Consider the following 16068-nt stretch of genomic DNA (forward strand, 5'->3'; position numbering starts at 1 on the left):
TTGGTGATAAACACGTGCAGGCAGAACTGAATTTTCATGCTCAGTTGATCTCTGATCCAGACTTTTGTTATTTCTGTAACCAATAAAGGTAGAGACAGATTTAAAAGTAGATTAAAAAAGCTGTCGACGCTCTGTTCCAAAGTATCTATTAAGGAAAATTTATTTCAAAATTACATTCGACCTATCCTGCTCTATTTTTTTCTTAAATCTGAACAAAACCTATTGACTTCAATGATCAGAATGTCCTCACAAGCAAATATTAAGATTTAATTTACTGTCAAAATTTAACATTTTTTAATAGTTATGTTTTCAGATTTTGTTACAGTAATTTAGAAACATGATTCAGTAACATTGTTATGTAATTTTTATTTTGTCATAATGAGTAGTTTGAGAATCTGAGTTCCTGGACACCTCTGCTTTACATAAATAAGTCTACCATTTCAGTGCAACAATGCTGATTTGGGAATTTGAATTACATTCTTGTCTTAATCAAGTTAGTGTTGCCATACAATCGGGTTTGTGCTTTAATAATTGTTAGAATTGTTTGAACTTGTGTCCTTTGTAAAAGTGACCCTCCAAAGTAGTAAATGGGTGAGTTCAAACACTGCATTAAGCAAGATTTATTTCTACCCAGGGTAGAATAGAGCATTAGTAAATCTTTATACAGAAAGCCTTGCTGTCTTCCAATTAACCATCAAAAAAACAAATGCAGGAACCATTAACAATGCTTCTTTAAAAGTATCATATAATTTTTTTCCTATCTACAGGTGAAATTCTCTGGCCCAAAACTGACAATTCTGCCTTTATGTCTAATATTTGTCTCCACGTTTAAGTGATATGAATCTAGCAACATACTTTATGCTTCATACAAAAATAGCAGGTTCACTTTTTACATGTCTCACATTCCAAGGTCAGTCATCAAAGTCTGTGGGGAGCAAGACTTTACATATTAGAGCCTGGAATTGATTCAGGGAGGTTCTACACCACTTCTATTGCACATTGTTCAATCCACACTTTTAAATGTAAAAATCCTTAAGACTGGGAAAAAACCAAATTGAACTTTACTGAATATTCACATGTAATATTCCTATCTCACAAGGTGCATTTCTCATAATTAAATACTTTAATACCGAGGGGATGTCAGATCTATGACTGTCTAATTTATGAATGCAATCCATACAGCAGTGTAATCTTAAATATCTGACATATGTACATGCCCTATACTTACAAATGACTCCTTTGTATTGTTGCATTGTGATTATTGTGTACAAATTGACTTTAGTGAACAAACTCAGGAACAGAACCCAGGGTCTACTTCTAACATCCTATAGATTAGCCAGGAGCTAGAATCTCAGAATTGAATTGTGAAACAGATTAGTCTTGTTTTCTGCCTTAGAGCAATTGGGCAAACATCATCCATGAGAAAGTAAGATGTCTGCTGGCAGTTTCTCTCATCCAAGTATTGCATATTATTTTGTCAGCAACCTCGATGCTATTGTTGCAAATTCTAAGTTTCCAATTCTTTAAAATTGGTGTATAACTTTTGCAATCATGATCACTCCCATTGGTCTTTGGGCCAATTAACTATGGGTTACAATGATGATATTTGCAGGAGTTGCTTTGTATGAGCTGGCTTCTGTATCTCAATGTAACAACAGTGCCACATATAATTAGTCCATTGACTGAAAAAATCCTGTGGTCGTGAAAGGTCTTAACCAAATGCAGGTTCTTTCTTTATTTCTTTCTCCTGTTGCTGAGTGATATATAAATCATCCCAAACCCTTTATGGGTAATTTTATCAGACTGGCTCCCCCTCTCTCAGACCATCCCCGAAGGACTGGGTAAAATTCGACCTCAGGAGCCTCCTTTGAAATGCAACTAGATTTGAATACGGATTAATTGGGATTGACTGGTGCATCACTAAACCATCACAAAACACCCATGTATTCCTTGGTCATCTATGACTATTTTTTAAATTTACTCTTTTATCTTGAAGAAAGTCATCATTTTCCAAGAAACCAGTGTGTGAAGATTGGGTGCAGATGTGCTCAGCTTCAACTTAAAAGTTTCAAGAACTAAGATATTCTTCAATTTATGAAAGCTTTAACATCTGCAAAAAAAAACCTCCATTAACACTTAATTATAAATTAAAGTCAGGTTAAACATACAACCTCAGAATATTTATTTGATGACTAAATTTACATGTTATTTTCATGCAAAATATTTTTTAGAGGACCTTGAAGGTGTATATACAACTTACATGAATTTATAAACAAAGGAATCGAATTTAAAGCAAGGATTATGCTAGAGCTTTATGAATCTTGGTTAGGTCTCAGTGGGACTATTGTGGTCAATTCTGGACAGCATACTTCAGCTCAGAGTAAAAGGCTTTTCCTCATTACACTCTAATTTTACCAGCATGTTACCAGAGATAAGGAGAGGTTGGAAAAGTTTAGGACTATTGTCTTTGGAACAGAGAGGTTAAGGGATACATTAAGAGGTTTTCAAAATGATAAAATGTTTTGGTAGAGGAGATGAAAAGAACCTATTAGTGCCTCTAGCAATGGGTCCATAATTTGACAGTCTTGGATATAAAACCAAAACAAAATACAGAGAAGGGGATGGAAATTTTTTCAGATGTTTTGATCTGGAATTCTCTATTGCTGAATTCCAGAGATGAGGTGAGCATATAGCATCAAGGAGCCCTAGGAAAACTGGCATCAATGGGTGTCAGGGGAAAACTCTTCACAGGTTGGAGTCATACCTGGCACATAGGAAAATGGTTCTGGTTGCTGGAGGTCAGTCATCTCAGTTCCAGGACAGTACTGCAGGAGTTCTCAGGTAGTATCCTAGGCCGAACCATCTTCAGCTGCTTCATCAATGACCTTCTCTCCAGCAAAAGGTCAGAAGAGATGAATTTTGCCGATGATTGCACCATGTTCAACACCATTTGTGACTACCCAGACAGTGAAGCAGTCCATGTTCAAATGAAACAAGATCTGGACCATATGCAGGCTTGGGCTGACAAGTGGCAAATAACAGTCACACCACACAAATCCCAGGACATAACTACCTCCAATAAGAGACAACTTAACAAACACCGTTTGACATTCAATGGTATAACCATCACTGAATCCCCTACTATCAATATTCTTGGAGTTACCATTGATGAGAAACTTGACTGGACTCACAACATAAACAGTGGCTAGGAATACTGTCACGAGTAATTCAGCTACTGTCTCCAAAGGCTATCCACCATCTACAAGACAGAAGTCAGGAGTGTGATGGAATATTCCCCACTTGCCTGGATGAGTGCAGCTCCAACAACACTCAAGAAGATTGAGACCATCCAGAAGAAAACCCACAAACATCCATTCCTTCTACCACCGATGTTAAGTCACAGCGAAGTGTGATACCTGCAAGATGCTCTGCAGAAATTCACCAAAGATCCTTAGACAGCACCTTCCAAAACCCACTATCATTTCCATCTCGAAGGACATGAGGACGGCCACCTGCAAATTCCCCTGCAAGCCACTCACCATCCTGACTTCGAAACATTTCACCATTCCTTCACTGTTGCTGGGTCAATATACAGGAATTTGCTCCCTAAGGAATTGTGAGTCAACCTACAGTACATGGACTACAGCAGTTCAAGAAGGTAGCTCACCACCAACTTCTCAAGGGCTGCTCGGGATGGGTAATAAATGGTGACCAGCTAGCAACGCTCATGTCCCACAAGTGAATAAAAAAGGAAATTTGAAAGGACCTGGAAGATGCTTCCACAAATAATTTTAAATGGGTTTTGGACAGGTACTGAGCATGAGAAACTGACACAGTCATAGACAAAAGCTGTAATGTTGGATTAAATACAGCTGCTCTTACACAAGCCAGCCCACTCACAATAAGCCAAATAACCTCTTCCTGTGTTGTAAGTACCAATGATTCTGTTAGTCATGTTCATGCTATTTGAGTTAATTTTGTTACACAAATCACTTGTTGAAAATCAACATTTACAAAATGCCCATTAGTGATTTTATTGTCTTAAAATTATGAAACATGGTGTCACACCTATTACAGATTACAAAGCGAGGGTATGGTGAAGAAATCATATATTTTTATTGTAAAGACATGTGCAGATACTCTGACAATCATTGCCATGTTTCAATAGATAAAATGATATATTTTACTTCAGCCAATGAAATTAAGTTATTCCACAAAACTGAGTTGATCAGGATTACAATTTAGAATGTGTCAATTTCATTTTGTACAGGTCAAAATAGAAATTATGTAAAATGAAAATGTATGGAACCTCTTTAACGTATAACTGATCTTCAGAGACGCATGAATGTGTAATATAGTGCCATACAAAAGGAGGAAAGAACTTGCAGATCCTTTCATCTCTCCAGAACATACTAAGTACCAGCAATATTTTATTAACGAAGTACAGTCACTGTTGTCAAGTAGATAAATTGACCTGGTATATCCCAGGTTTGACAAATGTTCTGAGTTCTCTCTACTGACCTCATTGTCACTGATGCCAGGAGAGGAAGTGCATAGGGAAGTTAAATGATAAGAACTTAGTGCATATTGAATGGCGAAGTTAACAAGTGTCAGCCTTGACTCAGGAGGTTACACCTGCCTCAGAGTTGGAAGGTCATGTGTTCAAGTCCCAGTACAGAGACCAAAGCACACAATCTAGCTAGCAGTACTGAGAACAGTGCTGCAACACTGGAGGTGCTGTATTTCAAATGAGATGCTGAAGCACGGCCCTGTGTGCCCTCAGATGAACAAAAAGTACCTTTCATGCTACTATTCAAAGAAGAACAGGGAAATACATTCACTGTCCAACATCTACTCTGTAACTGACACCAGAAGCGGCTGATTTATTTAATTATTGCTTTTGAGTGCTTGCTATGCTGAAAACCAGCTTCTGTGTTCCCTAGAATACAATAGTGACTGCACTTCAAAGGTTCTGTACAGCATACAAAAAAATGGTCTCTCGAACTCAGAAGCAGCTGACTGTCAGAACCTATGGAAATGGAAGTATCTGGAGGAATCAATTTGGGGAAAGAGGGTTGAGAATGGGTATGGTAGAACAGCTTTGTTTTTCAGCTCTTGTCCATTTATATTTCCCATCTCGTTCATCCTAAAAGCTCTTTGGTTTTTGCCATCAGTTGTTTGTCCATGTCAGCAGCAACATCGTCTGCCATCTGTTGAATCTACGAAGAATAACAAAAGACCTTAGCAAATGCAACCACCACTTAATCTCTCAGAAAACCAATTTTTTAAATCAAGAACCTTTGCTATAGTGCTGAATGCAGTTTACTTTTGGAATGTTAAATCTGAATTTAAACCAACAGCAACAACCTGTATGTGTATATCAGCTTTAATGTAATAAAATGTGCGTTTGGATGATATTCCTAAGAGGCAGCATGAAGATGAAAAATTGGAGGTGGTAAAGGAAATGTTTGATTCTCTATTTTACTCTACCAGCTGAGCTCCCAAGCACATATTCTATCCATGCCAATCACTAAGACCACCTATTTCCACCTCTGCAAACTGGCAATATAGGGTAACAGGGGGGATAGAGTGGGAGCAGGAAGAGAAGCCATTGCGAGTGTACTCTGGTGACAATTAGAATCTTAGAATCCCTACAGTGTGGAAACAGGTCCTTCAGCCCAACAAGTCCACACCGAACCTCTGAGAAGTAACCCACCCAGACCCATTCCCGTACCCTATTATCTTATATCTACCCCTGACTAATGCACCTAACCTACACATCCCTGAACACTACGGGCAATTTAGCATGGCCAATTCACCTAACGTGCATATCTTTGGATTGTGGGAGGAAACAAGAGCACCTGAAGGAAACCCACGCAGACACGGGGAGAATATAAAAACTCCACACAGTCGCCAGAGGGTGGAATCGAACCTGGGTCTCTGGCGAAAACAACCAGTAAGTCTGACATTTGCAGTGTCTTTTAGAAGCCATCATAATTTACCAGTGGTGGATAAATGTTGATTGTTGTAGTTTAATGCAAATGAATGATCTTACAAGAGTTCAAAATAAATGAGGCCATTAAAAAATAACTGGAAAGCATTCTTAGAATTTCGTTGCCAGTTTACCTGAGCTGCAATATTTAAATATAAGCGAGAGGATTATTCGCAACCGTAAAGGTATAAAGCTATCGAACTTTACAATAAACATGTTCAGCTCAATTCATTCTGTTCAACAACATTAGCATACTAACACTGGGAAATTCTGGAAGATTCTCGATCTTCCAGATTCTGGCACATTCTCGATCTCTAGAAAAATATTTATGACATTCCCTCCCTCGGGTTTAAATCTCACTATGTGCGGTGACTACCTTACTTGCATTCATTTGCATCTCATTATTATCTAATTATGTCACATTTCTATGCAACTTCCAATTTTACCGCACCTTCCTCAAACAAATTTTGTTAATATATTAATGATCTGGATGAAGGGACTGGGGACATTCTAGCGAAGTTTGCAGATGATAAGAAATTAGGTGGACAGGCAGGTAGTACTGAGGAAGTGGGGAGGCTGCAGAAGGATCTAGACAGTTTGGGAGAATGGTCCAGGAAATGGCTGATGCAATTCAATGTGAGCAAATGCGAGGTCTTGCATTTTGGAAAAAAGAATACAAGTATGGACTACTTTCTAAATGGTGAGAAAATTCGTAAAACCAAAGTACAAAGGGATCTAGGAGTGCGAGTCGAGGATTCTCTAAAGGTAAGCATGCAGGTTGAGAAGCGAATGCAATGTTGTCATTTATCTCAAGAGTGTTGGAATATAAAAGCACCGTTGTGCTACTGAGACTTTATAAAGCTCTGGTTAGGCCCCATTTGGAGTACTGTGTCCAGTTTTGGTCCCCACACCTCAGGAAGGACATACTGGCACTGGAGCGTGTCCAGAGGAGATTCACACAGATGATCCCTGGAATGGTAGGTCTATCATACGAGGAACGGCTGAGGATCCTGGGATTGTATTCATTGGAGTTTAGAAGATTAATGGGAGATCTAATAGATACTTACAAGATAATACATGGCTTGGAAAGGGTGGACGCTAGGAAATTGTTTCCGTTAGGCGAGAAGACCAGGACCCATGGACACAGCCTTAGAATTAGAGGGGGTAAATTCAGAACAAAAATGCGGAGACATTTCTTCAGCCAAGAGTGGTGGGCCTGTGGAATTCATTGCTGCAGAGTGCAGTGGAGGCCGGGACGCTAAATGTCTTCAAGGCAGAGATTGATAAATTCTTGATGTCACAAGGAATTAAGGGCTACGGGGAGAATGCGGGTAAGTGGAGTTGAAATGCCCATCAGCCATGATTGAATGGCGGAGTGGACTTGATGGGCTGAATGGCCTTACTTCCACTCCTATGTCTTATGGTCTTAAATTTGGATGGCACCAAGTCCCAGCAGTTAGCTGGTAGCTTGCTGCTTGTTTCTCTGGGCATTCATTTAACCACATCATCACAGCCATTCCTCCATGCCCTATGGACACTGTCCTCTTCACCCATACACCCATATAAGTGCGCATCACCAAACCATCAGCATCACCACGTTATTGAGGCGACTTCTGGACTAACCTACACGCCACTTCAGCGCTTCAATTTGAAGCTCAGACATACTTATGATTCTAATGTTAAAGCTCCGTCACTTAGCACGCAGTACCACACATCTCTTGCATCCATGCTCAATGAATCAAATAGTTCTTAGATAACTTCTATAGCACAGAGGAACCTCGATTATATGGTATTCGATTATCTGAATTTCGGATTATCCGAACAAGATTGTACAGTCCAGATGCTTGGCTAAACTGTGTTATCTGAACATTCGATTATCCAAACAAAATACTCCCCGCCCATGTTGTTTGGCTAGTACAAGTTCCTCTGTACTTGTTCACTTTGCATTAGATGGAGACTGTCAGCTCCTGTGGTTTGTATTACCTTTTAAAACACTGGCTATTCAGTCTGAACTTACAGGTTACCAGCATTTGGGACTTGCATTGCTATTTAATGTACAGAGTAGAACAAGTAACAGGTCATCATTCAGAGTACCTAACAGTCAAGAGATGGGCATATCACTACACAATACCGTGCTATGTCAATGTCATACCGACAGCAGCTTATGTGGCAGTCACACTGCAGGTGCTGTGTGTGGTTCTTCCTCCTCCTGGTCATGTGCAGGCAGCACCCTGTCCCCAAGGTAAGCTGCACTGAGCTTGAGGTCCCTCATTGCCTTCTCTTCTTGCTATTGATGCTGAGCACCAATGGCTGCAGCGATCTTTTTATTCCTTCATGAACACCACTGACTGGATCAGCATTTATTGCCCATCCCTTGCTGCCCTTGTAGGGGTGGTAAGCGCAGATAGATAGCCGCTCCATGATGGTAGCCAGATTGACATATACAGGGGCCACCCCTGATAATGATGATCAATCCAATTTACCAAAAAACTCTAACAAACCTTCCTGCTGTACCTGTGACTGCTTGTGTATTCTGACCATACAATTAATGGCTGAGACCATTGGATCATTCTCAGCATGGTACTGAGCAGTCTTCCAGGAAGTGCAGAGAGGAATCAGTGATACGCTCAGCAGACTGCACTCCCGATTCTAATCTAAAAAGTGAATCCACTGAGGTACAAATCTCTGAGCTGGTATTTGGTACAGGTAAAGCCCAGCCTGCACATTCTCTGCAATCAATGGCTGCTTCCTCAAAGGTGGAATGCAGGGTCTCCACTGAGGGACTTGCAGGTATTTCTCATTTATGTTGGGCCCCACTTGTGCCTGCATAGAGGAAGAAAGGCCAGTAGCTGTGTAAATGGTCTAAGAGCTTGTGTAAATGTTAAGAATGGGTTAGTACTGATGTGGGAGAGCAGCATAACACAGCACTCAATTCTTTGCTCATGGAGGACCCCACATCTCCACTTGAGCAGTAATCCTCTTTTTCAGAAAACTCCAGCATTTTTCTTCATATAGCATGACAAACCTAATGTCTACCACGCTGCTGGATGTCTTTGCCCTCTAAACCAGGTTATAAGACATTTGTTGGAGTAATGACATAAAGGGGCAATTGTGTATGATAGAATTGGGAGGGGAGCCATTATTGGTGATGCAGGGACAGAAGAGGTGGTACGGTCTCCCCAGTGTATGAATGCAAAATGCAGAGGAGAGGATGGGTTAGTATTGGAGAGGAATCAGGTGCATGAGAGCTTTTAAGTGGATATGCAATAATGCGAGTTGTCATCTATGAGCCTTGATAGAAGTTATGTGTAGTCAAAGAGTTTGAGTAAGTGAGTAGTAGGTAGCAGAGAGAAAATGGTGACACTTGCCCTTTGAGAGCACAGAAGCTTATTAAACTTATTTTGGAACTGCTGTGCATTGTGTTGGACCAATGAGACCACAATGATACAGGCTGCTATTTCAGACCAGCCTTGTTGCATGGCATCCTTTGGCAGTCAGGAGGAAAAAGCACTACTCTACTTCTCACTACCCAGTTCCCCAGCATCTCCACGTTCCTGTCTGTGAAACTGGGTTGCCATCTTGCTGAGACATCTTCTCGGTTCCAACATTGCGGGTATGCTTAGTGCAGTCGTAGATTCATAGAGTCACAGAGTCATAGAGATGTACAGCACAGAAACAGATCCTTCGGTCCAGCCCGCCCATACCGACCAGATATCCCAACCCAATCTAGTCCCACCTGCCAGCACCTGGCCCATATCTCTCCAAACCCTTCCTATTCATATACCCATCCAGATGCCTTTTAAATGTTGTAATTGTACCAGCCTCCACTTCCTCAGGCAGCTCATACCATACACGTACCACCCCCTGCGTGGAAAAGATGCCCCTTAGATCTCTTTTATATCTTTCCCCTCAGATCTCTTTTATATCTTTCCCCTCTTACCCTAAACCTATGCCCTCTAGTTCTGGACTCCCCCATCCCAGGGAAAAGATTGTCTATTTATCCTAACCAATGCTCCTCATAATTTTGTAAACCTCTATAAGGTCACCCTTCAGCCTCCGACACTCCAGGGAAAACAGCCCCAGCCTGTTCAGCTTCTCCCTATAGCTCAAATCCTCCAAACTTGGCAACATCCTTGTAAATCTTTTCTGAACCCTTGCGAGTTTCACAACATCTTTCCGATAGGAAGGAGACCTGAAATGCATGCAATATTCCAACAGTGGTCTAACCAATGTCTTGTACAACCACAACATAACCCCCCAACTCCTGTATTCAATACTCTGACCAATAAAGGAAAGCATACCAAACGCCTTCCTCACTATCCTATCTACCTGCGACTCCACTTTCAAGGAGCTATGAACCTGCACTCCAAGGTCTCTTTGTTCATGAACATTCCCCAGGACCTTACCATTAAGTGTATAAGTCCTGCTAAGATTTGCTTTCCCAAAATGCAGCACCTCGCATTTATCTGAATTAAACTCCATCTGCCACTTCTCGGCCCATTGACCCATCTGATCAAGATCCTGTTGTAATCTGAGGCAACCTTCTTCACTATCCACTACACCTCCAATTTTGGTGTCATCTGCAAAATTGCTAACTATACCTCTTATGCTCACATCCAAATCATTTATATAATTGACAAAAAGTAGTGGACCCAGCTGGTCACAGGCCTCGGCTTACAGCGTCTGAAATACCGCGGAACTCGGGTTTAAATATGGCACCAGCTGTATGAATGTTGCAAACTCCCAGTAACAGTGAGCATTATCCTGCCACAAGGTTTCACAAGCCAGGCACCATCAAGGCAAATGCACAATTAACAAGGTGAACAACAGCAAACTGCTTGAGAAAAGGTGACATGGATCAAAGTGGACTGCTCGCCATAAATATCCTTGAAAGAAACCACTGCCAAAAATGGAAAACCTCAATCCACTAATTTTGAATTTCAATCTAATGTGTACAATAATGTAATCCACTCCATTAAAATTACTCACATCACTACTTTTTTGGAGGTGTCAAGCCATTTTAAATGGTTATGTAATTTCCGAGCCCAAGTTTAAAAGATTTATTTAAAGGAGGATTCCTTGATTATTTGAAACACTGTGCCAACTCTCCCATATGGCAAACAATTTACACACAGTTCAATAAAGTCAGGGAGAATTGTTTTAAGTAACACAAAGCAAAACACCCCCCTTCTGCAAAGTAACATTCTGTTCTGCAAAATTACTAACTATACCTCTACACCATTCTGTTCTGCAAAATTACTAACTATACCTCTACACCAACGTAACATTCTGCAATTTCAGACTAACATTACAAATTTGACCAACTAGTATAGAAACTATTGTAATTAAATGTTAAAGAGCTATAAAATGATGAAGAAAATCAAATAACTCAGTCAGGAGGAAGTAATTACAGGAATTCATGCAAGAGACTGCATACACTGAACCTCAATGGGTTTTAGGCTAGAATATCATTGACCAGAAAATGAATGTAGCAATGCCAGTATAATTATGTTTTGCTTTATTTAGAATGCATTTAATCTTTGATATATATGATACATATGCTAACGTTAATTGGCCTGCTATGTTAAGATTTCCACAGTCCAGGTGCTTCCCTGCAGGAAGCAAGAAAAAAAAATCAAAGGAAGAATCACTGTTGGTCTGTTGTGTGTCTCCAAGCTGCCAAATTCACACTGGCACACTGGCAAACCTCTGCAATGGATTAATTGGCCCCACTATGGATGGTTTTTGCTGTAGCAAGGCTAAATCCAGAAAATTGGAGAGAAGAATTGATACCTAATATGGCATCATGTCCAATCTGTAGGTATGAAACCTTCATTCTCTCACTAAGCACAACTAAACACAAGAAATTCAAACCAAGTCCTGAAAATTTAAAAACTCAAGTCCTCCATAGAATGCATATTCTCTGCCAGAACACGCATGCGTTTTCATGAGCACTGTGCAAACTGGATCTTGAACTCACAAAACATGAACGTGCAGAATAATTTCCAGCTTCAAACTAAAATAATGAACAGTTCTGCATGCAACAACGCCTTTGTATTTTATGTAACGTAATCCACAATCACAGTCTAAATTTGCTGAACAGATGATCATTCCATCCATTGACTAAGTTCTTTAGTAAATGTGCTCCCACCTTCTGGGTTTAATTTGACTCATTGACTTCTTGCATCTTTGGGAGATCTCTCACAAACAACAACAAAACTTTCTGGCATGTATCAAGCTGTCCAGCTACCATCCTCCCAAAATAGATTGATACGTTCCTATGTAATGCAAAAAATAAAAGTAAAGCCAAGATGCAATTGGGAGATTTATTGACTGATTTCATGGGCAACTGTAGATGATCTTGTGGCTTAGAAAATAATGTATGTTTATCAAAAATATGACAAATACATGGAGGCATCGAAGTTAGTTTTTTTTCCTTTTCATAATTATTTTGATTTTATTAATGTGGGGTTGCATTGATGATTAGTGATTAATGGACTGAAATTGAAGGTCTGCATCTGTGCAATAAGATTTCATACTGAAGCATTTAGCATTACATTCAAATCTTGTATTTCCAACAAACAAAAGGCTATTACTTTGTTACTGGAATAGACTTAATGTTGTAGTGGATGCATATATGGCTTCAAACTCTATGCTATTTGAATGTGAGACTGGCCACGTTTGTGCCTACGACTCCTCCCTAAATTTTAATGTTTATCTGGCATACAGGTGACACAAATGTCATTACCAAGCTACACTTCAGAGGTTAATTTTTTTCTAAACTTTATTTAAGGAATGACAACCATTGAAACAACAATTTCATAAATTATCAATACCATTTTCCTTTATAGTTTTACTGAACCTTAAGCCATTTTTGTGCTGAACTGCAGAGATCAAAATCTGAGATTTGAAATTCAAGTCTAAATCCACTAGCTGTAGTGTGGACGGTTGCCACTGCAGATTAACTTGATCTGATTTCCCCCCAGTTTACAGAATTACTAGAACTGCTGCAGAAATGGAAAGCCCATCACATCTCTGTTCCTTCTTTGTAACAATGTGATGTCTGACTCACCACCAGAAAAAACCTACAAGCGACTTTGACTGTATATTACAATTCTTCAATTTCAACACAAATTATTGGGCCACCACGTAGAAAAACTTAAGTTACTCTGCCAAGTAAATTCACCCTTAGCAGCAAGCCTTCCTTGTTTACAGCAGCAGGAAGATTGCAGGTCACATCAGACAGCACTGGCATTTTAGCAATTAAGACACAGTATCAAATATACACAATACAGTTCTATATAACATTAATTTAAGCAAGAATGCATTAAAGCCATAATTGGAGTCCCTTCTAGTCAGACTTACTTTGATATTTTATTTCATTGCCAGTCTCACGTGACACACTCCCTTATTTCTATAATTTGTGCCCCTTTAGCTATTCCTTACTTTGCTGTGAGGGAGTGGAGGATGAAGAAGAAAATTTTATTTTTCATGCTTGCTGGTCCGAATTCACAAGAGTCCATATTTCATCGCATTATTAACAGTGAGACTATCAGTGCCCATTGTTAATACAGGACAAAATCGACAGCAATTTATGGTAACTGAACATTACATGTGGAAATCTAGAAGTCATTTGTCACTGATGTGCTATTTTTCCACAGCTGTGCAAATTTAGCCTTTGCTGATGCGACTCAGCACAAAAAACACTGGAATACTGAGAAATGGGGGTAATTACTCACTACTCTCAGACTAAAAATGCATGACAAAGTTAGGGTTAGTGTAATCAGAAATAAGTGAGTACAAAACAATATGATATCTATCAATGGTACTAACTGACACTTGAAAATTTACAAATGTGGAGTCTCATTCTCTCAGAAAAAAAGTCTCATGTTTAAATAAAATAATTCTGAGCTTATTTTTCTTATATCTTTGCCTTAATGCATGCACTAACAACAATATTTATTTTACTTTTCCTGCTTTACAGACTGCTATTCAGTGCTATTCAGTGAAGGTTATTCAATCTAGTTAAAGAATCAAACCCAACAACTTTCAGCTTGATCTGCTTACAGACACCACAACCCTCCTTAAACTTCTAAATGACAAAACCTCAAAAGATTTCTTTGTAACCTCACTCTAGGTGAACAGCCATTCCTTTGTCATGCAGAGCAAAGTCCTGACTACTATTACTTCCCTACTCTTGTACTTTATTTTTTAACATCGAATATCGTCATCTAATTCAAACAGAATGGTGTGTTGATTATGGAGGGGGCAGGAAGGTGAAGAGCTGTTATTCCCCTACTGAAAATTACTCTACACCCCAAGGACTGCAACATTTCAAAAAGGAAGCTCAAATCCAATGTTTTCCAGGGTGGCCAATTAGGGAGGGGCAATGAACGTTGGCCTTTTCAGCAATACCCACATTGCATGAACAATTTTTTTAAAAGTTCCAGTTAGATGGATGGGCCTATTCATCCTTCACATCCAGATCCAGTTTGTGATCTTTTCTCACCAGCAGCTAATTCATAAGCAGGGCATGGTGGCTCAGTGGTTAGCCCTGTTGCCTCACAGTGTTATGGACCCAGTTTCATTTCCAGTCTTGGATGACTGTGTGGAGTTTGCATGTTTGCCCCATGTCTACATGGGTTTCCTCCCACCATCCACTGCACAATAGATGGATTGGCCATGCTAAATTGCCCATAGTGTCCAAGGATGTGCAGGTTAAGTGAATTAGCCACAGGGTAAAAATGTGGTGTTACGGTGATAGGGTGGGGAACTAGGTCTGGATGGGATGCTCTTTGGAGGGTCAGTGCAGACTCCTGGGCTGAATGGCCTCTTTCTACACTGTAAGGATTTTGTCATTAAGAAATAATTAGGGAAAAGAAAAGGTTAAAAAATAAAGAGTTTATAAATATGTTAACTTTTAGCCATAAACAATTAAGTGATGCATTCAAATATTATTCATTATTCTATTTTTGTCAACCTACAGAAAGCACAGATTATAATACTGTACTTGGTCTGTGTTCAATTGGGAACAACAAATGTCTCCAGTCAGAACATTATCGCACTGCTTTTAAGAAACAGTTAAAATCTCTTTATGTTCTAAAGCATGAAGAGAGAAAGAAATAGGGGATGGAAAAATTGTATCCAACATCTGTTAAAAGTTGCAACACTAACCTGCTTTTCTAGTAGCCTGATTGTATCTTCAGAGGTAGAGTCCTTTGATTTCTTTACTTGAACAACGGCATTAGTACGTATTTTTCGGAGTGATTCCTTTGACTTGTTTGTAAACTGTTTGGCTAGTTTGGCCAGATTTTCCCTGTGCTCTCTGGTCACTCTGCAAAAATAGTTACAGATATCTAAGCAAATTCCTGAAACATAAAGAATGAAGAGTGCATTCATATATAGATACACACACTATATGAATTCAAAAAGCAAAAACTGCATTTAGAATCTTGCTAGAATAGCTCTATATGCAGACACTAACCAGTTTGTTTTCTGTACTTTCAATGGTAAATTTTCTAATCTAAACATATTTGATCAGAATGTGCAACTGTCACTTGAATGCTGAGCAAAATAATTATGCCATTATTTTATTTTACTGATAGGGTCATTCATTGTAATTATTAACAACTTCCAATGAAGGAGATTTTTAATTTTAAAAAATTTCATTTGTGAACTGTAGATTTGCACGGAAGCCATTTAGTTAGAGTTGGCGGTGATCTGCTTGTACATGTTCAAGAGTGGTAAAGAGTAACTCATGTTTTCCAACCTCATGTGAAGGTGCCTGGTCTCCCTTCGGCATGCTTCCTGCAACTCATGTAAGATTAACATTAACTGTAACTTCAAGCAACGCTCATTTATTCCATGTACAGCTCATCAATTAGAATTACTGTTCATCATGTCAATGCAGAAGTTTTCTGAACCAAAGGTTTAAAAATATTATTTCTTGTCTTCAGATATGCCCTATTAAATTTTGATGGTTACATATCTCAAATATTACTTGTGAAGTTTTACCATTGAAAACTTACAGCATTGTATTCATTTAATGTGGAAAATGCTGCTAATATTTAGGCAAA

The 16068-nt window shown here is 39.3% G+C and overlaps 1 protein-coding gene across 1 annotated transcript in view; it reads right to left on the reverse strand.

The window, feature by feature from the left end:
- Positions 1-4168: 4168 nt before the first annotated feature.
- Positions 4169-16068, reverse strand: part of mrrf (mitochondrial ribosome recycling factor) — a 51649-nt gene continuing 39749 nt past the window's right edge. The window contains exons 6-7 of the mRNA XM_060841058.1: positions 15167-15326; positions 4169-5219 (exon numbers count right to left, since the gene is read on the reverse strand). Coding sequence (XP_060697041.1) covers positions 5142-5219; positions 15167-15326 — 238 coding nt within the window. The 3' untranslated portion in view covers positions 4169-5141. The remainder of the gene's footprint in view (positions 5220-15166; positions 15327-16068) is intronic.

Source organism: Hemiscyllium ocellatum, chromosome 21 (assembly GCF_020745735.1).
Source record: "Hemiscyllium ocellatum isolate sHemOce1 chromosome 21, sHemOce1.pat.X.cur, whole genome shotgun sequence".
Classification (NCBI taxonomy): Eukaryota; Metazoa; Chordata; class Chondrichthyes; order Orectolobiformes; family Hemiscylliidae; genus Hemiscyllium; species Hemiscyllium ocellatum.